The sequence below is a fragment of the Carcharodon carcharias genome, chromosome 4 (genome assembly GCF_017639515.1).
Source record: "Carcharodon carcharias isolate sCarCar2 chromosome 4, sCarCar2.pri, whole genome shotgun sequence".
Lineage (NCBI taxonomy): Eukaryota > Metazoa > Chordata > Chondrichthyes > Lamniformes > Lamnidae > Carcharodon > Carcharodon carcharias.
Window position 1 is genome coordinate 178386538 of NC_054470.1, and position 24137 is coordinate 178410674.

General features: G+C 44.1%; 1 protein-coding gene across 6 annotated transcripts in view; it reads right to left on the reverse strand.

The window, feature by feature from the left end:
* The window catches only part of wdr17 (WD repeat domain 17), a 118757-nt gene that overhangs the window by 14668 nt on the left and 79952 nt on the right, over positions 1-24137 (reverse strand). For 5 of the 6 annotated variants that reach the window (XM_041186523.1, XM_041186522.1, XM_041186521.1 and 2 more), the window contains 4 exons: positions 15858-15969; positions 13146-13287; positions 11817-11919; positions 6526-6627 (listed from right to left, as the gene is read on the reverse strand). In XM_041186523.1, coding sequence (XP_041042457.1) covers positions 6526-6627; positions 11817-11919; positions 13146-13287; positions 15858-15969 — 459 coding nt within the window. Of the gene's footprint in view, positions 1-6525; positions 6628-11816; positions 11920-13145; positions 13288-15857; positions 15997-24137 lie in introns of all 6 variants that reach the window. The other variant, XM_041186518.1, reaches the window with a different exon arrangement.

Below are 24137 nucleotides of genomic sequence, written 5' to 3' on the forward strand. Positions count from 1 at the left end.
TCAGCACCAGATCATTCCTCTCTCAGCGCTACTCTGAGTCCACTGTCCTGTGTTCAGCATGACTGCCAAGAACTAATAATCTCCATTTTCTCTCCTAGACACATTTGACACGTCGTCCTCTGGCAAACTTGACCCTGACCCCAGCACCGAGATTACCTCGGATGAGGACCCTGGGGCAGCACCTGTGAAGACTCGTCACGATGCTCACCCACACCCTCTACTAGCACACTGACATACACCTCGGTGGGACCTAGCTGCAGAGCAGCCTCTGGATCACAATCCAGCGAGCACAGCATACAATCTGTACCAAAGCAGGTGGAGGCAGGAACATCCGAGGTCACTGGCACTCGGAGTACCACTGGAGGCAAGGGATCTGCTGAGTCTGATTCAGATGATGAGCCTCTGTACTCGATCCTCATTCAGTTGTTGGACCTGCAAAGGCAATCACAGGAAGATCAGGAAGGGATTTCTGGTGCACTCCTCAGATTGCAAGAGAAGACGAAGGAGTCCATCTGCCTTCAGTCCGAGGTGACACCATGGGCATGCTGATGCACCGAGGTCAACACTGACAGAATGGCAGCTGCCATCGAGACCTTGGGCCAGGACATTAGTCCTGCAATGCTGTGCGGGCTGAGCTCCATCGCTGATGCCACAGTTGGCCTCCAACAGTGTCAACGCGTGTGGGGTGCGGGGCAGTTCAATCTCATTCCAGCTTCCCCTTCACCTCAAGGACCCAGTCAGGGGCTGTTGGGCACCCATAGGGAGGAGGACAAGCAGCTCGACACCCTGGGGCCATCCACCCAAGTGACTCTGGGAATTTCCGAACGATCCAAATCGCCTTTCCCGGTAACTCCATCATCTCCAGCTCCAGAGGCCGAGGAGAGTTGTTTAATTGTCCACCACCATTCATGACTGGATGTAGCAGGACTGCAAGCTTAAAACTGATCCGTTGGTTGTGGAATTGCTTAGTTCTGTCTATCACTTGCTGCTTATGCTGTTTGGTATGCAAGTCGTCCTGTGTTGTAGCTTCACCAGGTTGACAGCTCATTTTCAGGTATGCCTGGTGCTGCTTCTGGCATGCCCTCCTGCACTCTTCATTGAACCAGGGTTGATCGCCTGGCGTGGTGGTAATGGTAGCGTGGGGGATATGTGAGTCATGAGGTAAGATTGTCTTTGGTTACAATTCTGCTGCGGCTGATGGCCGTCAGCGTCTCATGATTGCCCAGTCTCGAGTTGCTAGATCCGTTGAAAATCTATCCCATTTAGCACGGTGGTAGTGCCACACAACACGATGGAGCGTATCCTCAATATGAAGGCGGGTCTTCGCCTTCACAAGGACTGTGTGGTGGTCACCCCTACCAAAACTGTCATGGATAGATGCATGTGCGACAGGCAGGTTGGTGAGGATGAGGTCAAGTCTGTTTTTCCCTCTTGTTGGTTCCCTCACCACCAGCCACAGAGCCAGTCTAGCAGCTTTGTCCTTTAGGACGCGGCCAGCTTGGTCTATGGTGGCAAGGGTGCAGAATGTACTCTTGGTGATGGACATTGAAGTCCCCCACCCAGAGTACATTCTGTGCCATTGCCACCCTCAGTACTTCCTCCAAATGGTCAACATGGAGGAGCACTGATTCATCAGCTGAGGGACGCCAGTACGTGGTAATCAACAGGAGGTTACTTTGCCCATGTTTGACCTGATGCCATGAGAACTCATTGGGTTCGGAGTCAATGTTAAGGACTTCCAGGGCAACCCCCTCCCGACTGCACACCACTATGCTGCCTCCTCTGCTAGGTCTGTCCTGCCGATTGGACTGGACATGCGCAGGGATGGTGATGGTGGAGTCTGGGGCATTATCTGTAAGGTATGATTCTGTGAGTATGACTATGTCAGGCTGTTGCTTGACTCGTCTGTGAGACAGCTCTCCCAATTTTGGCACAAGCACCCAGAAGAATTTTGCAGGGATGACAGGGCTGGGGTTTTCCGTTGTCATTTCCAGTGCCCAGGTTGATGCCGGGTGGTCCGTTCGGTTTCATTACTTTTTATTGACTTTTTAGTGGTTGAATACAACTGAGTAGCTTGCTAGGCAATTTCAGAGGGCATTTAAGAACCACATGTAGGCCAGACCAGGTGAGCACAGCAGATTTCCTTCCCTAAAGGGCACTGGTGTACCAAATGGGTTTTTAAAACAATCAACGATAGTTTCCTGACTTTTAATTCCAGATTTTTATTTGATTCAAATTTTACCATCTGCCTTGGTGGGATTTGAACCAGAGATTGCATTGCCCTGCGTCTTTGGATTACTAGTCCAGTGACAATACCACTACGCTACCGCCTCCTCATATTCACTATTGTAAATAAACTCCCAAGAATGTCTCCTTGCCTATGGCTCCTTGTTATGATGAGCAGTGTTCGTGTCACTCAGATGCAAAACTTTGGTTCCTGCACAAGGTAAAGGCAGGTGTCTCAGTCCAGGGCCTCTTCCCTGTGCAGTGTATAACCTTCAGTCCAAAGTGATGGTCCAGCTTCACACTCACTGGACACATCAGTGATGCCTGAACCTCGATGATGCTTTTCATTGCTGCCAAAATGTTATGGACAGAGTTCCGTCATTCTCTCTGTGTGCTCTCAGTACCTTTGAGGTGGGGCTGGCCCCCATCTCTTCAGCATCTGTGACCAGTGACCCTGTGCTCCTGAAGGGGTCGGGTGCTGAAGGCTGACAAAGGATCAGGTGTACTTAAAGTTTCATGGCTGTTTCTCCATGATATGACCCTGATCACAGAGCACAAGCGAGCTGCCCTCAACTAGACAGGAGTTGGACACTCACAGAGGCAATGTGAAGATCAATGGAGTGTCCTCACTGCATATCGTCATCATCCTCCTGGAATCTAGAGACGTTTAGGGCCTCCGCTGCATCTCCACGACATGAGCCTGAGTACTGAGGGTATGTGCACTGTCATCAACCACACAGGAGTCAAACATTCATAGATGCAAGGTGAGGATGTCAGGGCTGTCCTCACTGCAACCCATCATCCTCCATGAACCTCACGGCTATTAGGGCCTCATGGGTGCACCTGCCTCATCTGGCCAATGCAATGGCCTCATCGTCAGCATCCTCGCCTTTGAGGACCTCATCACCCTCATTCCCTTTGACGTCCTCATCATCGGAGGAGATGTGAAGCTCTTCCATTTCCCCCTCAGCCAGCTCCCCCCTCCATGTTGCAGCGCCAGGTTGTGTAGCACAAAGCAAGCTATGATGATGCATGACACACTCTGGGGACTGTATTGCAGTGCTCCTCCAGACTTGTCAAGGCACTGGAACCTCATTTTCAACATGTCTATCATTTCCTCCACTAAAGTCTGGGTTGCGGCATGAGCCTCATTACACTGTTGCTTTGCTGTAGTCTGAGGCCACTGTATGGATGTCATCTGTGGGTAGCCTTGTCCCCAAGGAGCCAACCCTGCAGCCTTTCTGGACCCTGAAAGATGTCAGTGATCTGAGACCTGCTAAGGATGTAGGAGTTGTGGACCCTCCCTTGGAATCGTGCACAGACCTGTAGGACGCATTTGTGGTGATCGCACACCAGCTGAACATTCAGCGAGTGGAAGCCCTTGTGATTGATGTAGTTGACTGCTTGTTGCCATGGAGATCTAAGCACTATGCTAGTGCAGTCGATGACACCCTGGACCTGTGGAAAATCAAAGATCTGCGCAAATCCCAGCACTCATGCTTCCTGGCTTTCCTGATCCCAGGCAAAATGCACAAAACTCTGTGCCTTCGTGAATGTGGCATCCTTGACCTCCTGCATGCACTTGTGCGTGGAGGCTTGTGAGATCCCGCACAGGCCATCTGTGGAGCCCTGGAAGGAGCCACTGGCGTAAAGATTGAGCACCGCGGTCACTTTCACGGCCACTGGCAGTGGATCTCGTCCACATCTCTGTGGTGCCAAATCCTGCAGCAGGTGGCATGTGTGACCGACCAGTTCCATCGACATGCACAGTCTTCGGTGACCCTGGTTCTCAGTCATTTGCAAAAATGACAAGCGCCATCTATAGACCCTGCATCTAGCAAGGCACCTATGAGTGACGGATCGCTGTGGACCTTCAGCTGCATGCACAGGAGGTCCTGCCACTCCTTCATACAGAGGGAGGTGCTCCTCCTGTTGGTGACACAGGTGCCTCCGTCACACTTTTCTTCTCCTTCTTCTCTGCCCTCTGTAAGCCATGAGGTATACCACTAAATCAGCAGGCTCCATGATCCTGATGTTCTCCTCCTGCAGGATGAAAGAGAGAGATATGTGGGTTAGCCTATGTGTCCTAAGGACCTCTATTGGTTAAGTCTCAATGCCCCTTCTACATGCCAGAGAGTGCTGGCCACCACTTGGATGGCCTGTGTGTAGTGTGCTCATTGGCTGTCTGAAACTCCATCCACCTCTGCCCCACTCCACTTGACCGACTGGCAACAGCTCCGGCCAATGTACTGCATGCTGTGCTTTCAGCTGAGGCACATGCATTCTCCTAACCCACATAGCAAGGCTGCACAGTTAGCTTAAACCATGGTGGATACTGGTCCAAACCTTAATAAAGACATTGCAAGGGGCTGTGAGCACCTCCACCAGTGACTGCGCCATGGCCGCTACAACTTGTCCAATTGGCCAATTGTTCGGCTGCCCCCCTAAAACGTACATTAATTTACAGACTGTGCCCGAGGGGCGAAAAGTTCAGGAGCATTTGGTGGCATTTTCATGCTTTTGCGTTGCTTGACTGGGTACAGTAAAGCTTCAGAGGCCCAACTCCAGGCATGTCAATGGAGCTGCAGCTGATCGGTCTCAGCTGCGGAAGGATGTTCACTTTTGACAAGCATTTCCAAGTGCATTGCCGCTTCCCTCACCCTCCAGCCCTGCTCTGCCTTGGACTAGAGCAGGATCTCAGGGGCGAGTCATAGACTTAGATCTGGGGCAAGCCATTTAAAACCTCCCCTATCCCAATAGCCTATCAGGCCTCAGGACAACAAGGATGAATAGTTAGCATTAAAACAAAAGCAGAACAAAAGGTCATCAAGCTGAAATGTTAAGCTCTTGTGTTTGTCTCTCTGCAGGTACTGCAGGTTGGTTCTTACATTTCCTGTTGTTTATTTCACTAGCTAACAATTGGGAATGAGAATTCTGGGCACCCTGTTAATTTAGTCCTCAAGGTCAAAACAATTCAGGCTTATTTGTACCTCTTCATCATCCCCAACTCAGTGAGTCCAATTGTACTATCTGCACAGCAGGAGGCCATTCAGCTCACCATGACTGTGCTGGCTCTTTGGAAGAGTTGTTAGTTTTTTTTATAGTGTTTTTTAAAAATTTTTTTTCTTCTTTGAATTTGAAAGTTGCTGTAGAGCTGTCCCATTCTGAACCGAATAGTACACTTTTGTCCATCAGCCTTCAAGTTAAATTTCCCATTTTCTCTCCCCTTCCAATCAGTGTCATCGCTTGCTCTTGCTCCTTCCCCATAACACTGAAAATTTTTCCTTTTCAAGTGTTTATCCAATTCCCAATTGAATCTACTTCCGTTACCCTTTCAGACAGAACAGGCCAGGCCTCAGTCTAAGTGAATGGGCAAGAACATGGTAGCTGGAATTTAAGGTGAATAAATGTGAAGTTATCCACTTTGGTAGAAAAAAACAGAAAGGCAGAATATTTCGTAAATAGTAAGAGGTTGAGAGGTTGACACTCAAGAAGCTCGACATCATCCAGGGCAAAGCAGCCTGCTTGCTTGGAGCATTCACAAACGTTCACTTCCTCCACCACCGACGCAGTGTCAGCAGTGTGTACCATCTACAAGGTGCACTGCAGAAACTCACCAAGGCTCCTTTGACAGCACCTTCCAAATCTATGGCTGCTACCACCTAGAAGGACAAGGGCAGTAGACACATGGGAACACCGCCATCTGGAAGTTACCCTCCAAGTCACTCGCCAGTCTGGCTTGGAAATATATCGCCGTTCCTTCACTTTTGCTGGGTCAAAATCCTGAAACTCCCTTCTTAACAGCACTGTGGGTGTATCTATGCCACATGGACTGCAGTGGTTCAAAAAAATAGCTCACCACAACCTTCTCAAGGGCAATTAGGGATGGGCATTAATAAATGTTGGACTAGCCAGCAACACCTACATCTCATGAATTAACACAAAAAATTGCAGCACCCTTTCATTGTCCAGGCTGATACTGACAAAGTCCACAGCTAGCAGCTGTTCAGCCCGGGACTATGTTACTATGTGTGGCTCACAGCATTAACTATCCTGCACGGAGAGTTTTTTTTTAACTTCAGCCCACATTTTGACTTTCTGGGCATTTTGGGTAAGCAAATTTACACAGTGATGGGTGTTCCTAAAATCTAAACCTTTCACAGGATAAATATTTACTCCCTATAATGCAACAATCAAATTGGCATTAACATATTTAGCAAAATCTATACTTTAGTTGAAGATTTATAATAATGACCGTCTTAATTCTGGCAGGAATGTTTCGGTATATACTGCCCTCACCTGGTGTATTCATAAAGTGCAGGTACAATGCTGTTGTAATGTCTTCTAATGGCCAGTAATGCAGCAATGTAGCCACAGAATATAAGCAGCTCGTTTCGAAACCTGAAAGGCAAGAACAGAGTTCATAATCATGTCGCACAACAAAATTAAGATTGTATATTTCCTTTTGTTTCTTTTAGTGAAGTCATATGGTCTGTCTGAACTTGACTAGAAAACTCCTGATTCCTACCTCCCGTTGCCACTGCCTCTTGCCACAAATAGACGAAAGTAAATGTGTGATGGAATTAAGGAGAAAAGACAAATAGACAATGAAACAGCCCAATCCTCCTACCTTATAAAACTCATAAATAGTATGTAACTGACTGAAAATTCAATAAACTCAAACTGACAACATCTGATCTATGGATTTTAAAACAGAATGCAGATTGCAGTAGACCTTTCATTTCTATTTTGCAAATCAAGGAGACCTGTATTTTGCAACATATTGTGATTATTTGTACGCTGAAATGATCTAAATTGTGCAAATATTATATCATTTTATATAATACTTTTATTTTCATTGTTGTTTCTATGTCATAAATTATGGTTACTTGTTTTATTCATATCATCATCACAATTTGGCACCTGACAGCGTGATGATTTTTTTTCAATAAATGATCTGTCTATCTGTCTGTCTGACTGGCTGAGGCAGTGTGATGTAAGCTAATCCCACTTCCCAGTTCTTGGCCTGCACTCTTTTTGCTTACGGTACTTCAAGTGCATATTCAAGAGCTTTTTAAATGTTATGAAGGTTTCTGCCTTTACCACCCTTTCAGGCAGATCCCCACCACCCCCTGGGTGAAAAAAAATTCTCCTGAAAATCATTCTTCCAATTATCTATTCTCCCTGGTTATTGACCTCTCTGCTCAGGGAAATAGGTCCTTCTTATCCGCTCTATGTCTCATAATTCATACATTTGGTTTGTCTACACTTTATAAGTCCATGTGAATTTCTCTCACTCTGTCAAGGGAATCGTAGAATCATGCACAAATAAGCCATTCACCCATCATGTGGTGCCAACTCTTTGAAAGAGCTATTCCATTAGCCACACTCCCCTGCTCTTTGCTTGCAATTCCTTTTCAAGAACATACCAAAAGGCTCGGTCAGGCTAAAGATCGTTTAAAGCTATCAAGATTACAAGAACACAAGAAACACGAGCTGGAGTAGACCATATGGTCTGTCAAGCCTGCTCCCCCATTCAATATGTTCATGGCTGATCTTGGGTTTCAACTCCATTTTCCCACCAGATTCCACCTATCCCTTAATTCCCTGAGTGACCAAAAATCTGTCTGTCGGCTTTAAATGCATTCAACAATGGAGCATCCAGAGCCCTGTGGGGAAGAGAATTCCAAAGATTCATAAATTTCTCCTCATCTCAGTCCTGATGGCACCACATTTAAGGCCAGATCGCAGAAAGTCCCTCACAGATACTCCTAAACCTTCCTGTGATGATCTGCCTGTTATAGAGTCATAAAGGCCTACAGCACAGAAAAAGGCCATTCGGCCCATCGAGTCCGTGCCGGTCAAACAAGTGCCTAACTATTCTAATCCCATTTTCCAGCCACTAGGCCCATAGTCTTGTATGCCATGGCATCACAAGTGCACATCCAAATACTTCTTAAATATGGTTCCAGGGCGGAAGAGTGGGCATAAAAATGAAATAAAAGGATGACTTGTATTTATGTAGCACTTTTCATGGCCACTGGACATCTCAAAAGCACTTTACAGCTCTGTTTTTGAGGGGTCGTGACGTTGTTATCCAGGAGATGTGGCAGCTAATTTTCACACAGCAAACTCCTGCAAATGACAATGTGTTGATAACCAGATAATCTGTTTGTTGTGATGCTGATAGAAGGATAAATATTGGCCCAGACTCTGGGCATTACTCCCCTGCTCTTATTCAACATGGAACTATGGAGTCTTTTACATCCACCTGAGCAGGCATATGCCCCTGATAGCCTACCCTGATTTTTGTACTCAAGCCCTGGAGAGGGACTTGAACCCGGAACCTTGTGATTCAAGGGTGAGTATGAGCCACAGGTGACACTAAAAGAATAACACTGGCCCTCACATCCATGAGTTAAAGAGTGAAACATCCCAGTGGGTCTTGCTGGCCTCATCCAATATTCCACTGGGTTTATCCAGGACATTTAACAAGTCTTTACCTTAATAACAGTCTTTACCCACATAACTGTCAGTGCGTTACAAAGTTCTTTGATATGAAACTTGCTTTCTAAATGCAATGTTATAAAGCTATGCTTTATATCAAAAATGACTTGATATATTTACTGGGCTGAAAACCACTGGTTGAGTTTTTAAAATATCCTTTGATCCCTTTCGCCCCAAGAGCTATATCCAACTCCTTCTTGAAAACGTACAATGTTTTGGCCTCAACTATTTTCTGTGGTAGCGAATTCCACAGGCTCACCACTCTCTGGGTGAAGAAATTTCTCCTCATCTCAGTCCTAAATGGTCTACCCCATATCCTCAGACTGTGACCCTCCAGGTTCTGGACTCCCCAACCATTGGGAACATCCTTCCTGCATTTATCCTGTCCAGTCCTGTTAGAATTTTATAGGTTTATATGAGATCCCTGCTCATTCTTCTGAACTCCAGCAAATATAATCCTAACCGACTCAATCTCTCCTCATATGTCAGACCCGCCATCCCAGGAATCAGTCGGGTAAACCTTTGCTGCACTCCCTCTATAGCAAGAACATCCTTCCTCAGATAAAGAGACCAAAACTGCACACAATATTCCAGGTGCGTTCTCACCAAGGTCCTGAACAATTGCAGCAAGACATCCCTGTTCCTGTACTTGAATCCTCTCATTATGAAGGCTAACATACCATTTGCCTTCTTTACCGCCTGCTGCACCTACATGCTTACCTTCAGTGACTGGTGTATGAGGACACTCAGGTCTCGTTGCACATTCCCCTCTCTCACTTTGTAGCCATTCAGATAAAAATCTGCCTTCCTGTTTTTTCTACCAAAGTGGATAACCTCACATTTATCCACATTATACTGTTTCTGCCATGCATTTGCCCACTCACTCAGCTTTTCCAAATCACACTGAAGCATCTCTGCATCCTCCTCACACCTCAGCCTCCCATGCAGCTTTGTGTCATATGCAAATCTGGAGATATTACATTTAGCTCCCTCATTTAAATCATTAATATATATTGTGAATAGCTGGGGTCCCAGCACTGATCCCTGCGGTACCCCACTAGTCACTGCCTGCCATTCGGAAAAAGACCCGTTTATTCCTACTCTTTGTTTTCTGTCTTAAAATCCATTCAACCATGAATCCATTCAAGTCAGCAGTCCACAAGATCTGTGTACTTGTAACTCTTATTGCAATGTAAAAATACTGCATAATCCATCCTCCCACTTGGTGCCTTATTTATGTGTGTGTGTGTGTGTGTGTGTGTGTATACGAAACTTGGAGTGCACATGTGCATGAAAGTCAGGGCGTTTTGATTATTTTTTTTAGATCAGTTTAATCACAATAAATACCATTCTCTTTTATCTTAAGGAAGCCTACGAGGAAACTCGTCTGTGTGTGTCTTTTACAGCCACAGGAAATAAACAGTTAAACACTCACTGAATTGGCAAGCATATCCTTTAAAAAAAATCCTGTTTGTAGTCAAATGAGGAGTGGGAAAAGAGGGGATCTATTCTACCCCATCTCACCTGACCACAACAGAAAATCTTGCTGATCATTACCTATCAGTGCAGCACTCCCTCAATAGTGAACTGAAGTGCTTCAACTCTTCTGCTGCTGAAACCCTCATTCATTCCTTTGTTACCTCTACCTATACTTGCCTATTCTAACACACTCTTGGCCAGCCTCCCATGTTCTGTCCTGTGTAATCTTGATGTCATTCAAAACTCTGCTGCCTGTGTCCTTACTTGCACCAAGTCCCATTCACCCATCACCCCCACGTTTATTGGCCTGTATTGGCTTCCAGTTGAGTAACAACTCAATGTTAAAATCCTTGTTTTCAAATCCCTCCATGGTTTTGCCTCTCCCTGACTCTGCAATATCCTCCAGTCCCATATTTGATCTCGAAAAACTGTGAGGTGAAGGGTAGACCCCTGACACCTGGTCTTTATACAGTTATGTAACTTATCTTGACAGAGACAGCCATCGCATATCGTGGACCTTTAACCAACAACCCTTCCTTAAGCCTGCTCCTATATACGTGAGCACAAGTGAATCCTGAGTTAATACCCACTACCTGAACACAATTAAACATCCAATTGATGTATAATTAACGTCATAAGGGAGGTCTTGTGGTGCAGTGGGTAGCCTCCCTGTCTCTGAGCCAGAAGCTTCAGGTCTGAGTCCCACAATGGGACCTGATGGCCACAGAACGTGCGTTCAAAATGTGGTCAGGCAGGTTAATTATCAACCTGCAAGTCCTTCCAATTTGCCTAAGGCAGGCAGAGAATCCTCAGGTTAGCCAGAACTGTGTGGTAGCTGCAGTTCAACAGCCTCCCCATGCTAAAAAATACTCCTCTTGACACAGGATGCACTACCAGAGAGACACAGAGTTAAGCTCCCATAGCCCTCCGAGATATCTTGGAGCCTTCGGCTGCCAAGGCCTTAAGCTCTGGAATTCCCTCCATTCAACCTCTCTTCTCTTTCTTCCTTTAAGACGCTCCTTAAAACCTACCTCTGCAATCAAGCTTTTGGTCACCTGCCCTAATATCTCCTCATGTGGCTCGGTGTCAAGTTTTGTTTGCTAAGGCTCCCGTGAGGTGCCTTGAAGCGTTTTATTACATTATATTTACATATAAATAAAAGTTGTTGCTGAAGTGACAACCTTGATCATGTGGTCAAGTCCTGGACTGGAGCTTGAACCCATAACCATCAGACTTAGGTATAACAGTGCTGCTATATAGAGCAGCACCATCACACGGCTTGTTGAGATACAGGAATGGTAGCTGAGGTTGCTGCTAAATGAGCTTGGTGACACACAAAATATAGGTACACAACAGTTGTGCTCTCCCACCCAGAACGTGTGTATAGAAGCACTGTGGAATGGCATGTCGGTATGTAGACTAGCACAGTGGAATAATGTTTCTACATGGACAGTGTGTGATGCAGCAGGTCAGTTTACTACCATTTCAAGCAACTGTGATGGTTCAACAAATGCCTTGTTACAGAGCACATTAAACCTGATGACCTTTAAGCCAAGAAGGGTGCTTTTCATTTAAATAGGCAGCAGTCTTGCATTCTAACTTACTCACTACACTTGTGTAGCATCAGCCGGTCAGTGCGGATGTAGCTGAGCAGGTCCAGGATCCCATGGACGGAGTCCAAGGTCCAATCATGGCTACTTAGCTGTTCTGTCAGGTAGGAAGAAGCAAGAGTCAGTCAGCTGCCATCTTTCCAAGCAGCAGAGAAAACAGTGAAATGATTTTCAAACATATGTTGCAACAGGCGTTATACTAGACAGTAACAACAGGGTTCTAAACAAGTGCTTGTACTTTTTTAAGCCACAGAGGAAAAAGCTAGAAAACCGGAGATAGAAGGGAGCTGGGCTGGTCCCTTGCTGGGACAGAGGCTGCTTATTATAGAAAGTAAATGTCTTTACAGACAATACTTGGTCCACGTCATCTCAAGGGCCTTGTTTGATCACTTTAGAGGGTCAGGGAGGAACTTTACAAAGTACTTTTTTCCCATATTAGGTCTGGATTTTTTCCCCTTTCCCGAAGGTCACCTGGATGTCAGGGGAGCTGCTGGGGGAGTGAAGGATTGTTTAGCCACGAGGGTCGAGCCATTGTGGTACAGGTTGACTCGATGGACCAGTTAGGTTACCAGTCAATGTTGTGTGTTTGAAACTAAAAATAAATCAAGGCCAGAAACTTATTGAATTCGATGGGGCTGACTTAGGGCACAGTGTAAAACAATCCATTTAACATCTTTGTACAATTTTATTTCCACTGGCTTCACGGAAAGTTCTGAACCTGAATTCTGAGCTAACACCAGAGTGAAAGAAGATGCCAGATGGTAAGATCCCCCCTGCTTTTCCCTGTTTCCTTTAAGGAAGGGAATATGCCTCCCTTCCAGGCCTGCACCTACACATGGCTACCAGTGTTGGCAGCTACTGGTCCAGTAAGCCCAGTATTAGCTATAAACAAGGAAAAGGTCCCTGTACTTTCTTAGGCCTTCTACAATGGCCAAGAAACGTGGTTTGTTGTATATTTTATATCTTGGATCTATGCTGAGATGACACTGGTTTCTATGTGTGTACCAGGTTTTATTTACAGTGCCTTAACAAGTCTACTCCATGCTTCAGCTCTAGCTTTCAAGTCTTTCTACAGTTTGTTTACTTTTCTCTGAGTCCACACCCAAGCTTAACAAATCAAGCACACTGGGCATCAATAGCAAACCGACTCAAATAATCAAACACAGAACAACTGAACAGTACAGTAACCTTGTCAGTGTAAGCCACATCCAGAGAATGAATTAAAGCAGCAATCAAGAAAATACTGCACCCTCATTAACTTTAAAACACAAAATATTTTAATTACAGAACAATCAGTAAGGCAACTGTAATCAGTGAGATTACCTTTAACGTAAAGAAGGCCAATTAGAAGTGCTTTTTCTGGCACAGGACTCAATAAATAGTATTTTACTGCTTGGAATGTCTCCCCTTCATTGTGATACGTTTCCGCAATTTGTAAACATTCTTCCAAGGTTGGTAAGTGACACTGTGAGGAGATTTTTACACAACATGTCAATTACAGCATTAGTAAACTAAGTATAAAATAAATCACCATTATAAAGAGCATAAAAATTGCTGGAGTTAGCCATTCAGCCTCTCGAGACTGCTCTGCTCAATAGGATCATGGTGGGCCTCTACATCAACTCCAGCACTATCCAATATCCCTTAGTACCCAAAAAATCTATTGATCTCTGTCTTGAATAAACTCATCACCTGAGTATCCAAAGGTAAAGGATTTCAAAAATTTACAATCCCGAAGTGAAGGAATTTCTCCTCATCTCAGTTCTAAATATCTGATCCCTTATCATGAACAATGACCGCTCGTTCTGGACTCTTCAGCCAGGGGAATGAAGTTATCTCTCGTTCTAAACCCCAGAGAATATAGGCCCATTCGACACTGTCTGTCCTCATAAGACAGCCCTGACATCACAGGATTCTGTCCAGTGAGCATTTGTTTCACCTGCTCCAAGGTAAGTATATCCTTCCTTAGCTGAGGAGGCCAAAACTTTTCAGTGTACTCCAGATTTTGCTCTCACCAAAGCCCTATATAATTGCAGCAAGAATTCCTGAATCTTATATAACCATCCTCTTCCATTAAGGGCTGGAATACAATTTGCCATCCTAGTTGCTCGTTGTGCTTGCATGTTAATCTTTTGTGACTCATGTACAGACGCCCAAATCCATCCAAACACCAGCAATTGCTAGGTTCTCACCTTTAAAAGTTCTGCTTTCCTATTCTTCAGGAGGTTGCCACCTTCTTGCTCACTCAGTTAATCTACCTGTACCCCTTTGAAGACAAGTTGCATCCTCCTCACAGTTTACGTTCCCACCTGGTTTCGTATTGTCAGCAAACTTGGATGCGTTACACATGGTCACTTCATTTTCAGTTGGCTTTTATCTTGCCTTGCACAGCTCCTTTGCTGCCTACAGCAGCAACAAAGAAGTTACCGCTCTGTTTTTAGATGCTGATCAACCTTAAAATCTTTACTCTAGTTTCCATTTTCTCCGTATAATAACATTTAAAAAAGGCCTACTATATTTGGGAATCTTCAGCAGCCCCATTACCCCACGCCGACCTCCGTCAGCACAACACCCACAGGGCACCAACAGACGGTAAGACTTTTAATTCTTTTTGTGGGTCAAGATGAGGCAAGAGTGCTTCATCCGATCTGACCCCTCACCCCATCCAACCCTCAACTGCCTGAGGATTAAAGATGCAGTCAAGAACCAAATTGAAAATTACAAGATGTCCTCAGGCCTCGCTGTTCTGACCGAGACTAATTTCTGACCCACTAAGAAATAAGGGGAAAGCCCTTCTTTTTAAACTGTTTCTCCCCCTCCCCTTCTTTCCACTCCCCTTGATTGTGCCAAACAACAAAGGGACTGACCGTCTGCCCCTCTTTTCCACTTTGTCTGTGATGGGCACATTCCTGAAGCCTGGCCTCCCTCCCAATGAGTTTGACAACCCACCATGCAGGGAAATAGTATATTTAACATCCTGATATCTCACACTCCCAAAGGCACAGCATAGTGTCATTCCAATCCATCTGCAGCACCGTGCCTCTGATTCTATGTCTTGTACCCGAAAAATAATCAAAAACCCAAGCAATAAAATTCTATTAAAATCAAACGACATTAATCTGCTTCAACAGCAGCAGTTCCCCCCACCCCACCCCAACACACAATATCCCATATTGGAATAGCAGTTATGCAAAACACAATCCTAAACTGCTTTACTGCTGTTTGCTTTCAAGTTGTGCGTGGGGGTAAGCAGCTGCAAAGAGTCAGGGAAGAACAAATTGGATGCATTTCCACATACAGGTTAAATAGGGTCAGCTGAGGGTGGGATGACATTATAGGCATATGGATGTCTCCTTGAGTTGGGGGTTCATAAACTATTGACTTAAGGCGGATGGGTAGAAAAAGAGCAAATAAACAGTTACAATACATGATAGCCTGTTCTCTAAAGGGACAGGCTCATGTCCACTCTTTGCATTTACTGCCTCATTGCTATGTACTGTATTATTGGTGCCAGGGTATTGGTGGCCTTGTCAAACTGATCAAGCTGGCTAGTTAGTATAAATACGAAATTAGAGGGTGGCAAAGAGAGGAAAGGGGGGGGTGGTTAAAGGGAAGGGGTAAGGGAGGAGAGTAAACAGAAGGGGGTAAAGAAAGGGGAGGGGTAAAGAGAACTGAAAGGGAAAAGATAGATGAGAGTGGGAGAGTGGGTGAAGAGGTAGACGTTAAAGAGAAGAGGGAAGAGATGCAAAGGGGGCGTAAAAGAGGCAAGGGGTTAAAGAAACGAGGGAGTTAAGGAGAGGATTGAGAGGGGGCAAAGAGAGGTGAGGGGTGAAAAAGAAAATGGAGGGAGGTAAAGAGAACTGAGGGAGGGGGAAAGTGAGGAGGGAAAGAAAAAAAAAGTCTCTGGAGAAGTTTGGGCCGGCAACTGTAGCAGACGTAAGGAAATGCTGCTCCTTGTGAGCTTCCTGCTGCAGTTTATTGCATAAACTGTTCTGAAAAATTGTACAGTGGCCCCTCACAACTCCCGAACTTTACCTTCTCATGAAGATCATTCACCTCTGCAGTGCTTCCTGGGTAAAATGCACACAGCTTGACCAACAGAGGCTCACTGTCAGGTATCATAGTCAACAAGTCGGCCGCTAGATCCCTGCAAAAACATATCACAATAATTAAACTGAACCTAACAAGAGAAACCGTATGGATCTATTGGAGCAGAGTCATTCCATCATGAGTAAACAAGAGCAAAACACTGCAGATGCTGAAAATCTGAAATAAAAACAGAAAATGCTGGAAATTCTTAGCAGGTCCGGCAGTATCTGTGGAGAGAGAGCTAAAGGGCAGGATTTTTTGCACAGGTTTCAGGAGCCCAGCATGGGGACCAAAGGGGGCTCCCGAGCCTGTACTTGTCAGGGGCCAACTGGAGGAGCTATTTTCCAGGAGGCGGTCTCTCCTATTGGTTGCCTCAGTGCTCACTGGCCTATTAAGGACAGCGGGTGGTCTCAAACTTACGAAGTAGGAACAGAAGTGGGTCATTCAGCTGCTCAAACCTGCTCCACCATTCAATAAGATCATGGCTGATCTATTTGTGGTTTGAATTCCACTTTCCCATCTACCCATCTAGGAAGGCAAATGCAATGTTGGCATTTATTTCGAGAGGACTAGAATATAAAAGCAGGGATGTGCTGCTAAGGCTTTATAAGGCTCTGGTCAGACCACATTTAGAATATTGTGAGCAATTCTGGGCCTCGTATCTCAGGAAGGATGTGCTGTCCCTGGAGAGGGTCCAGAGGAGGTTCACGAGAACGATCCCAGGAATGAAAGGCTTAACAATATGAGGAACGTTTGAGGACTCTGGCTCTATACTCGATGGAGTTTAGAAGGATGAGGGGGGATCTGATTGAAACTTACAGAATACTGAAAGGCCTGGATAGAGTGGATGTGGGGAAGATGTTTCCGTTAGTAGGAGAGACTAGGACCCGAGGGCACAGCCTCAGAGTAAAGGGAAGACCTTTTAGAACAGAGATGAGGAGAAACTTCTTTAGCCAGAGAGTGGTGAATCTGTGGAATTCATTGCTACAGAAGGCTGTGGAGGCCAGGTCATTGAGTGTATTTAAGACCGAGATAAAAAGGTTCTTGATTGGTAAGGGGATCAAAGGTTATGGGGAGAAGGCGGGAGAATGGGGTTGAGAAACTTATCAGCCATGATTGAATGGCGGAGCAGACTTGATGGGCCAATTGGCCTAATTTCTGCTCCTATGTCTTATGGTCTTACCCCAGATAACCTTTGATTCCCTTGACTTAGAAGAATCTATCTACTTCTGCCTTAAAAATATTCAATGATCCTGCTTCTGCCGCCTTCCGAGGTAGAGAGTTCCAAAGTCACAAAACCCTCAAAGAAAAAAATTCTCCTAATCTTTGACCTAAAAGGGCGACCCCTAATTTTAAAACAGTGCCCCCTAGTTCTGTACTCATCCACAAAATTAAACATACTTTCCACATCCACTGTGTCAAGACCATTCAGGATCTTATATACTTCAAGCAAATCACCTCTCATTCTTCTAAACTCCAAGCCCAATCTGTCCAACCTATCTTCATAAAATGACCCGCTCAATCCAGATATCAATCTAGTAATAAAAACAGAAAATGATGGAAAAACTCAGCAGCTCTGACAGCATCTGTGGAGAGACAAAAACAAAGTTAATGTTTTGAGTCCGTATAACTACAGACTTGAAACATTACCTTTGTTTTTCTCTCTCCACAGATGCTGTCAGACCTGCTGAGTCTTTCCAGTATTTTCTGTTCTTTTTACAGAGTTCCAGCATCCTCAGTATTTTACTTTTATCAATCTAGTGAACCTCCTCTGAACCGCCACCAATGCACTTACATCCTTCTTTAAATAAGGAGACCAAAACTGCACACAGTATCTGAGATACAGTCTCACCAATGTCCTGTATAACTGGAGCATGACATCCTTACTTTTATGTTCAATTCATCTTTTAATAAAGGATAACATTCCTTTAGCCTAAATTAAAAGCAAAATACTGTGGATGCTGGAAATCTGAAACTCTTGATTATATACTGTATCTGCATACTAACCTTTCATGACTCACGCACAAGAACACCTAGATCCATCTGAACTTCAGAATTCTGCAGTCATTCTTTGTTTAAGTAATACTCTGCTTTTTTATTCTTCCTGCCAAGTGAACGACTTCACATTTTCCCACATTATATTTCATCTGCCAGATTTTTGCCAACTCATTGAACTTATATATAACGTCTGCAAACTCCTTATGTCTTCTTCACAACATACTTTCCTACCTATCTTTGTGTCATCTACAAATTTGGGTAACATGCCTCACTCTCCTCATCTAAGTTATTGATGTAAATTGTAAAAGGTTGTGGTCCCAGCAAAGGCCTCTGCAGGATTCCACTAGTGACATCCTGCCAATCAGACAAAGACCCATTTATGCATACTCTCCTTCTCCTTCCAGCTAGCCAATCCTTTATCCAGGCTAAAATGTTACCCCCTATACCATGAGCTTTTATTTATGCAATAACCTTTGATGTGGCACCTTATCAAATGCCTTCTGGAAATCCAAATACAGTACCTCTACAAGCTCCCCTTTATCCACAGTACATGTTACACCTTCAAAAGAACTCTAATAAGTCGGTTAAACATGATTTCCCTTTCACAAAACCATGCTGACTCTTTCCAATTACCTTGTGTTTTTCTAAGTGCCCAGCTATAACCTTTTTAATGATCGACTCTAACACCTTCCCCATGGCAGACACCAAGCTAACTGGCCTATAGTTCCCTGTTTTCTGCCCCCCATTCCTTCTTGACTAGAGGGATTATATTTGCAATTGCCAGTGTGATGGAACCTTTCTAGAATCTAGGGAATTTTAGAAAATTAACACCAACCCACCTACTACCTCATTAACCACCTCTTTTAAGACCCTAGGATGAAGTCCATCAGGACACAGAGACTTGTCAGCCCGCAGCTCCATCAGTTTGCTCAGTACTGCTTCCCTAGTGATTGTTCCTCCACCTAGTGATCTACAGTTATTATTGGCATGTTTTTTTATATCCTCTATTGTGAATACAGAAGCAAAATATTTGTTCATTTCATCTGCCATTTCCTTATTATCTATTATTAATTTCCCATTTTCAGTCTCTAGAGGACAAACACTCAAATTACCTCTTTAAATACCTGTAGAAACTCTTGCCATCTGTTTTTACTTTTATAGCTAGCTTCCTGTCATACTCTAATTTCTTTCTCCTGATTAACCTTTTAGTGATTCCCTGCCATTCTTTATATTCTGACAAATCATCTGACCTGTCACTCAACTTTGTGCAATTACATGCTTTTTCCTTAAGTTTGATGCTTTCTCTGACTTTAGTTAACCATGGATGCAGGGTCCTCCCTTTAGAATTTTTATTTAGTAGGGATATACTTATATTCTCCTTAAATGTCTGCCACTGTTTCTCTATTGATCTATACCCTAACCTAGTATCCTAGTTCACTTCAGCTAGCTCAGCTTTCAGGTCTGCATAGTTGTCCTAATTTAAGTTTAAAATACTAGTCTCAGACCCACTCTTCTCCCTTTCATACCGGGTGTAAAATTCAATCATATTGTGGTCACTGCTACCCTGAGGTGCCTTTACCCTGAGGTCATTAATTAATCCTGTCACACTACGCAATACCAAGTCTAATATAACCTACTCTCTAGTTGATTCCCCTCGGACTGGTGAAAAAATCTTTCAATATGGTCTTGCTGGGGCTGGAGGTGCTTCCGCTGATGCCCATGGGCCCCTCTTTGGGGACTGGTACCTCTGGCTCAGGTGGGACCCTGGACTGCTGCAGGGAGGCCTTCTCCGTTAAGCTGCTGACCTCCACATGCTACAGGGGGGTGGTTGCTGGCTGCTCCATCATCAGCAAAATGTAAATTGACTGCCCTGCTCTCTGATGCGAGCAGCTGGTCCACATTCCTTCCCACCCTTTGGGAAACCTCCCCAGCGGTAGGAATGCATTAGGGAGCTATACCATATATATGTATATATATACCATATATATTGCTCCCTGCTACTTTCCTGATCTCCTCCACTTCCAACTCCTGTCCTCATGTGGCTGGGTAAATTCAGTCCAACATTTCAGGTCAGTGACCTTTTATTTTGAAACACAGTTCTGCTTTCGACAGTTACTGCCTGATCCTGCCGGATATTTCCATTGTCGTCTGTTGTTATTTCACCCCGGTAAATGTTTACATTAATAAGTGCCTGCAAGCCTCTTGTTCGTCACTCTCCTGTAAGTCCTTGCAAGCCATGTACCAATCTGACTGAGCAGGTGGGGAGTTGACTTGATGCAAGGCCTTAACCCTGAGGAACCAGTCTGGAGCAGAATTTTGACAGTTCTGACTTTCTTTCTCTGAGAGACTTGTCAGGCAGCCTGGCTGGAATTAGGCACTCCCAGCAACAAAAACCACCACACCACAGTGTTTAATCACTGAGACATTCTGCTAGGCATTGCATCATGCCCTTCATATAAATATGCATGGTTCCTAAACTATACAACCTGCATTGTTTATGAGGCTGGTAATTGTACATAATTGCCCTTTTATATATATATATACTTGAATAACAATAATGCTCCTTCACAATTTTCAAAAACCACGTACAAGGACAAAAACAAAGCACAGATTGGGAAAACCCCAGTAAGACAGGCCATTGACTCTATAATGGACTTCACCCTACCCATTTAATACCTGGAAGAAAAATACTCCAAGTGTAACCAAGTAAAACTCTATTCATCAATTCTCATGTCTCTATCCAGGTCTGCTGACTCCAGTCAGGATTGATCCCCCTCCTGCTCTGTTAGTACAAGACTTGCTGGGCTCTGTAGAGTGCTGATCATCTCTTAGTCTGCACCTAAGTCACCAAACCATGAACCAGACAGTTCATTTTTATTGCAGTTAATCGTCTGTACCGCAACTGCTTTTCCTGGGAAACATACAGAAGCGCTTGTTTTTCGTTGTAACAAGCCGATAGTTTAGTCTCATAGCAGAATTTTCCATATTATTCCCTTCTATAATATGCAATCTTTACCCTTCAAAAACATGGTGTGGAAAACATTTAGCAAAATTCTAATCGATGTAAAGTTACTTGAAGGACAAAGGAACTATCGGGATAAGTTGGGGGAACTAAAAGGAACGAATTGGTAGTATAGTGAGGGGGATTGACACTGTTTTCTGTAGCAAGGAGCGAAAGTCCAGATGGCTATGTTGCCTGCCTGGTGCCAGGCTTCAGGGCATTTGCTCAGGGTTGGAGAGGAACTTGCAGTGGGAGGGGGAGGATCCAGTGGTCGTGGTCCTTGTAGGTACCAACGGCATAGGTAGGATGAGGAAGGAGGTTCTACATAGTCAGTATGAGGAGCTAGGCACCAAATTAAGAAGCAGGATCTCAAAGGTAATAATTTCCGGATTATTACTTGAGCCACGTGCAATGAATGCATGGCTCAAAGATGGGTGCGGGAGAAGTGGGTTCCGATTCATGGGGCACTGGCATCAGAATCGGGGAAAGGTGGGATCTGTAACGTTGGGACGGTCTACACGTGAACCGTGCTAGAGCTGGTGAGCTCGCGACCTGCAATAACTAGGGAAGTAGAGCGGGTTTTAAGCTGAATAGTGGGGGCAAGGGATCAAATTTGGGAAGATGTGGTAACCTAAAGGATAGAGACAAGGCAAGGCAGTAAGGCACTAAAATAGGAAATGATAAGCAGATTGTGACAGGAAGGGGCAGAGAGTACAAATCAAAGAGTAAATCAGCAGGGAAGGAAAGATACTACAAAAATAATAAAAGGACAAGACTAAAGGCTCTGTATCTAAATGCATATAGCATTTGAAACAAAACAGATGAACTGATAGCACAAATAGAAATAAGTAAGTATGATCTGATAGCCATTATAGAGGCATGGCTATAGGATGACATAGATTGGGACCTAAGTATTGAAGGGTAGGTGATACTTAGGAAGGAGAGGAGGTTAGGAATAGGTTGAGGGGTGGCTCTGTTAATTAATGATGGCATTAGCACATTAGAGAGGGCTTACCTAAATTCAGGAGACCAGGATGCAGAAGTGGTTTGGGTTGAGATGAGAAAAGATAAAGACAATAAATCACTTGTGGGAGTGGTGGACAGGCCCCCTAATTGTAACTACATGATAGAGTATAAAATAAGAGATAATGGGAGCCTGTCCGAAAGGTACAACAATAATCATGGGGGATTTTAATCTACGTATAGACTGGAAAAATCTGATGGGCGAAGGTAATGTAGATGAGGAGCTCATTGAATATTTTTGGGATAGTTTCTTAGAACAGCACATTCTGGAGCCAACCAGAGAGCAGGCTATACTAGACCTGGTATTGAGCAACGAGATAGGATTAATCGATAACCTCATAATGAAGGCATCCCTAGGTAGCAGCGATCATAATATGATTGAATTTTACATTCATCTTGAGGAAGAAACAAGTGCATCCACGTTGGATACTGGTCACGGGTTTGGTTGGACTAATGGATCTGGGTTGCACGCTTGTTTTGGGATGGCTGAGCTGGTACCATCGACAGGATAGATCAGCAGACAGTTCTTTAGAACACATTCTATTTATTTACAAAGGAACTCAACAGCTACACTTGCTCACAACTCAAACCCTGTCTCTATATTGCATACTCTAACTCTAAACTACTCCTACTGACCACTGACTACTTGACTACTAAGGTAGCCTGTGCTACTCTGCTATTGGGTACTAAGATCATGTGATATTTCATCATAACATTTTTTTAAAGGTATATTACACATCAGATTATCACAGCCCAAGACTAGTAATTATGAGGGCGTGAAAGGGGAAGCCAGCTAAAGTGAACTGGTAAATTAGATTATGGGATAGGTCAATATATGTTCAGTGGCAGACATTTAAAAGGATATTTCAGAATACACAAAATGAGAAAGAAAAATTCCAAGGTGAGGGCCCACCATCCGTGGTTAGCTAAAAAAATTAAAGACAGTATCAAAATTAAAGAAAATGCATATAATTGCACAAAGATGGGCGGCAAGTCAGAAGATTAGAAAGATTATAAAGAACAGCAAAGATTGACAATAAGATTAATAAGGAGTGAAAAATTAGAGTATGAGATAAAGCTAGCTAGCAATATAAAGACAGATAGTAAGGGTTTCTATAGATATTTAAAACAGAAAAGAGTCAACAAAGTGAGCGTTGGTCCTATAGAAACTGTATCTGGGGAATTGATAATGGAAAATAGGGAAAGTAGATGGCAGATGAGTTAAACAGGTATTTTGCTTCAGTCTTCACTATAGAAGACACAAGTAACATCCCAGTAATAGCTATAAATCAGCAGATGGGAGGGAGGAACTCAGGAAAATTACAATCACCAGGGAAGTGGTATTGAGCAAATTATTGGGGCTGCGGGCTGACAAATACCCAGGTCTGGATGGACTTCACTCTAAGGTCTTGAAAAAAGTGGCTAGTGAGATAGTTGATGCATCAGTTTTAATTTTCCATTGGATGGAAAAATAGTAAATGTAACTCCTTTATTCAAAAAGGAAGGGAGACAGAAAGCAGGAAACTACAGGCCAGTTAGCCTAACATCTGTCCAAGAGAGAATGGTAGGCGCTATTATTAAAGATGTTATAGCAGGGCACTTAGAAAAATTCAAGGCAATCAGGCAGAGTCAACATTGTTTTGTGAAAGGGAAATTATGTTTTATCAGTTTACTGGAGCTCTTTGAAGGAGTCACATGTACTGTGGATAAAGGGAAACCAGCGGATGCATTCTAATTAGATTTCTAGAAGGCATTTGATGAAGTGCCACATGAAAGGTTACTGCGCAAAGTAAAAGCTCATGGTGTAGGGGCATAGGCATGGATAGAAGTTTGAACAGGAAGCAAGGTGTTGTCATAAATGGGTCTTTTTCTGGTTGTCAGTATGTGATGAGTGGTGTGCCACAGGGATCAGTGCTGGGGCCTCAAATTTTTACTATTTATATAAATGACTTGGATGAAGGAACTAAAGGAATGGTTGCTAAATTTGCTGATGACACAAAGATAAGTAGGAAAGTCAATTGTGAAGAGGACACATAAGGAGGCAACAAAGGGACATAGATTGGGTAAGTGAGTGGGCAAAGAGCCAGTAAATGGAGTATAAAAGGGGCAAATGTGAAATTGTCCATTTTGGCAGGAAGAAAAAGCTTATTATCTAAATGGTGGGAGATTGCAAAGCTCTGAGATTCAGAGGGATCTGGGGTTCC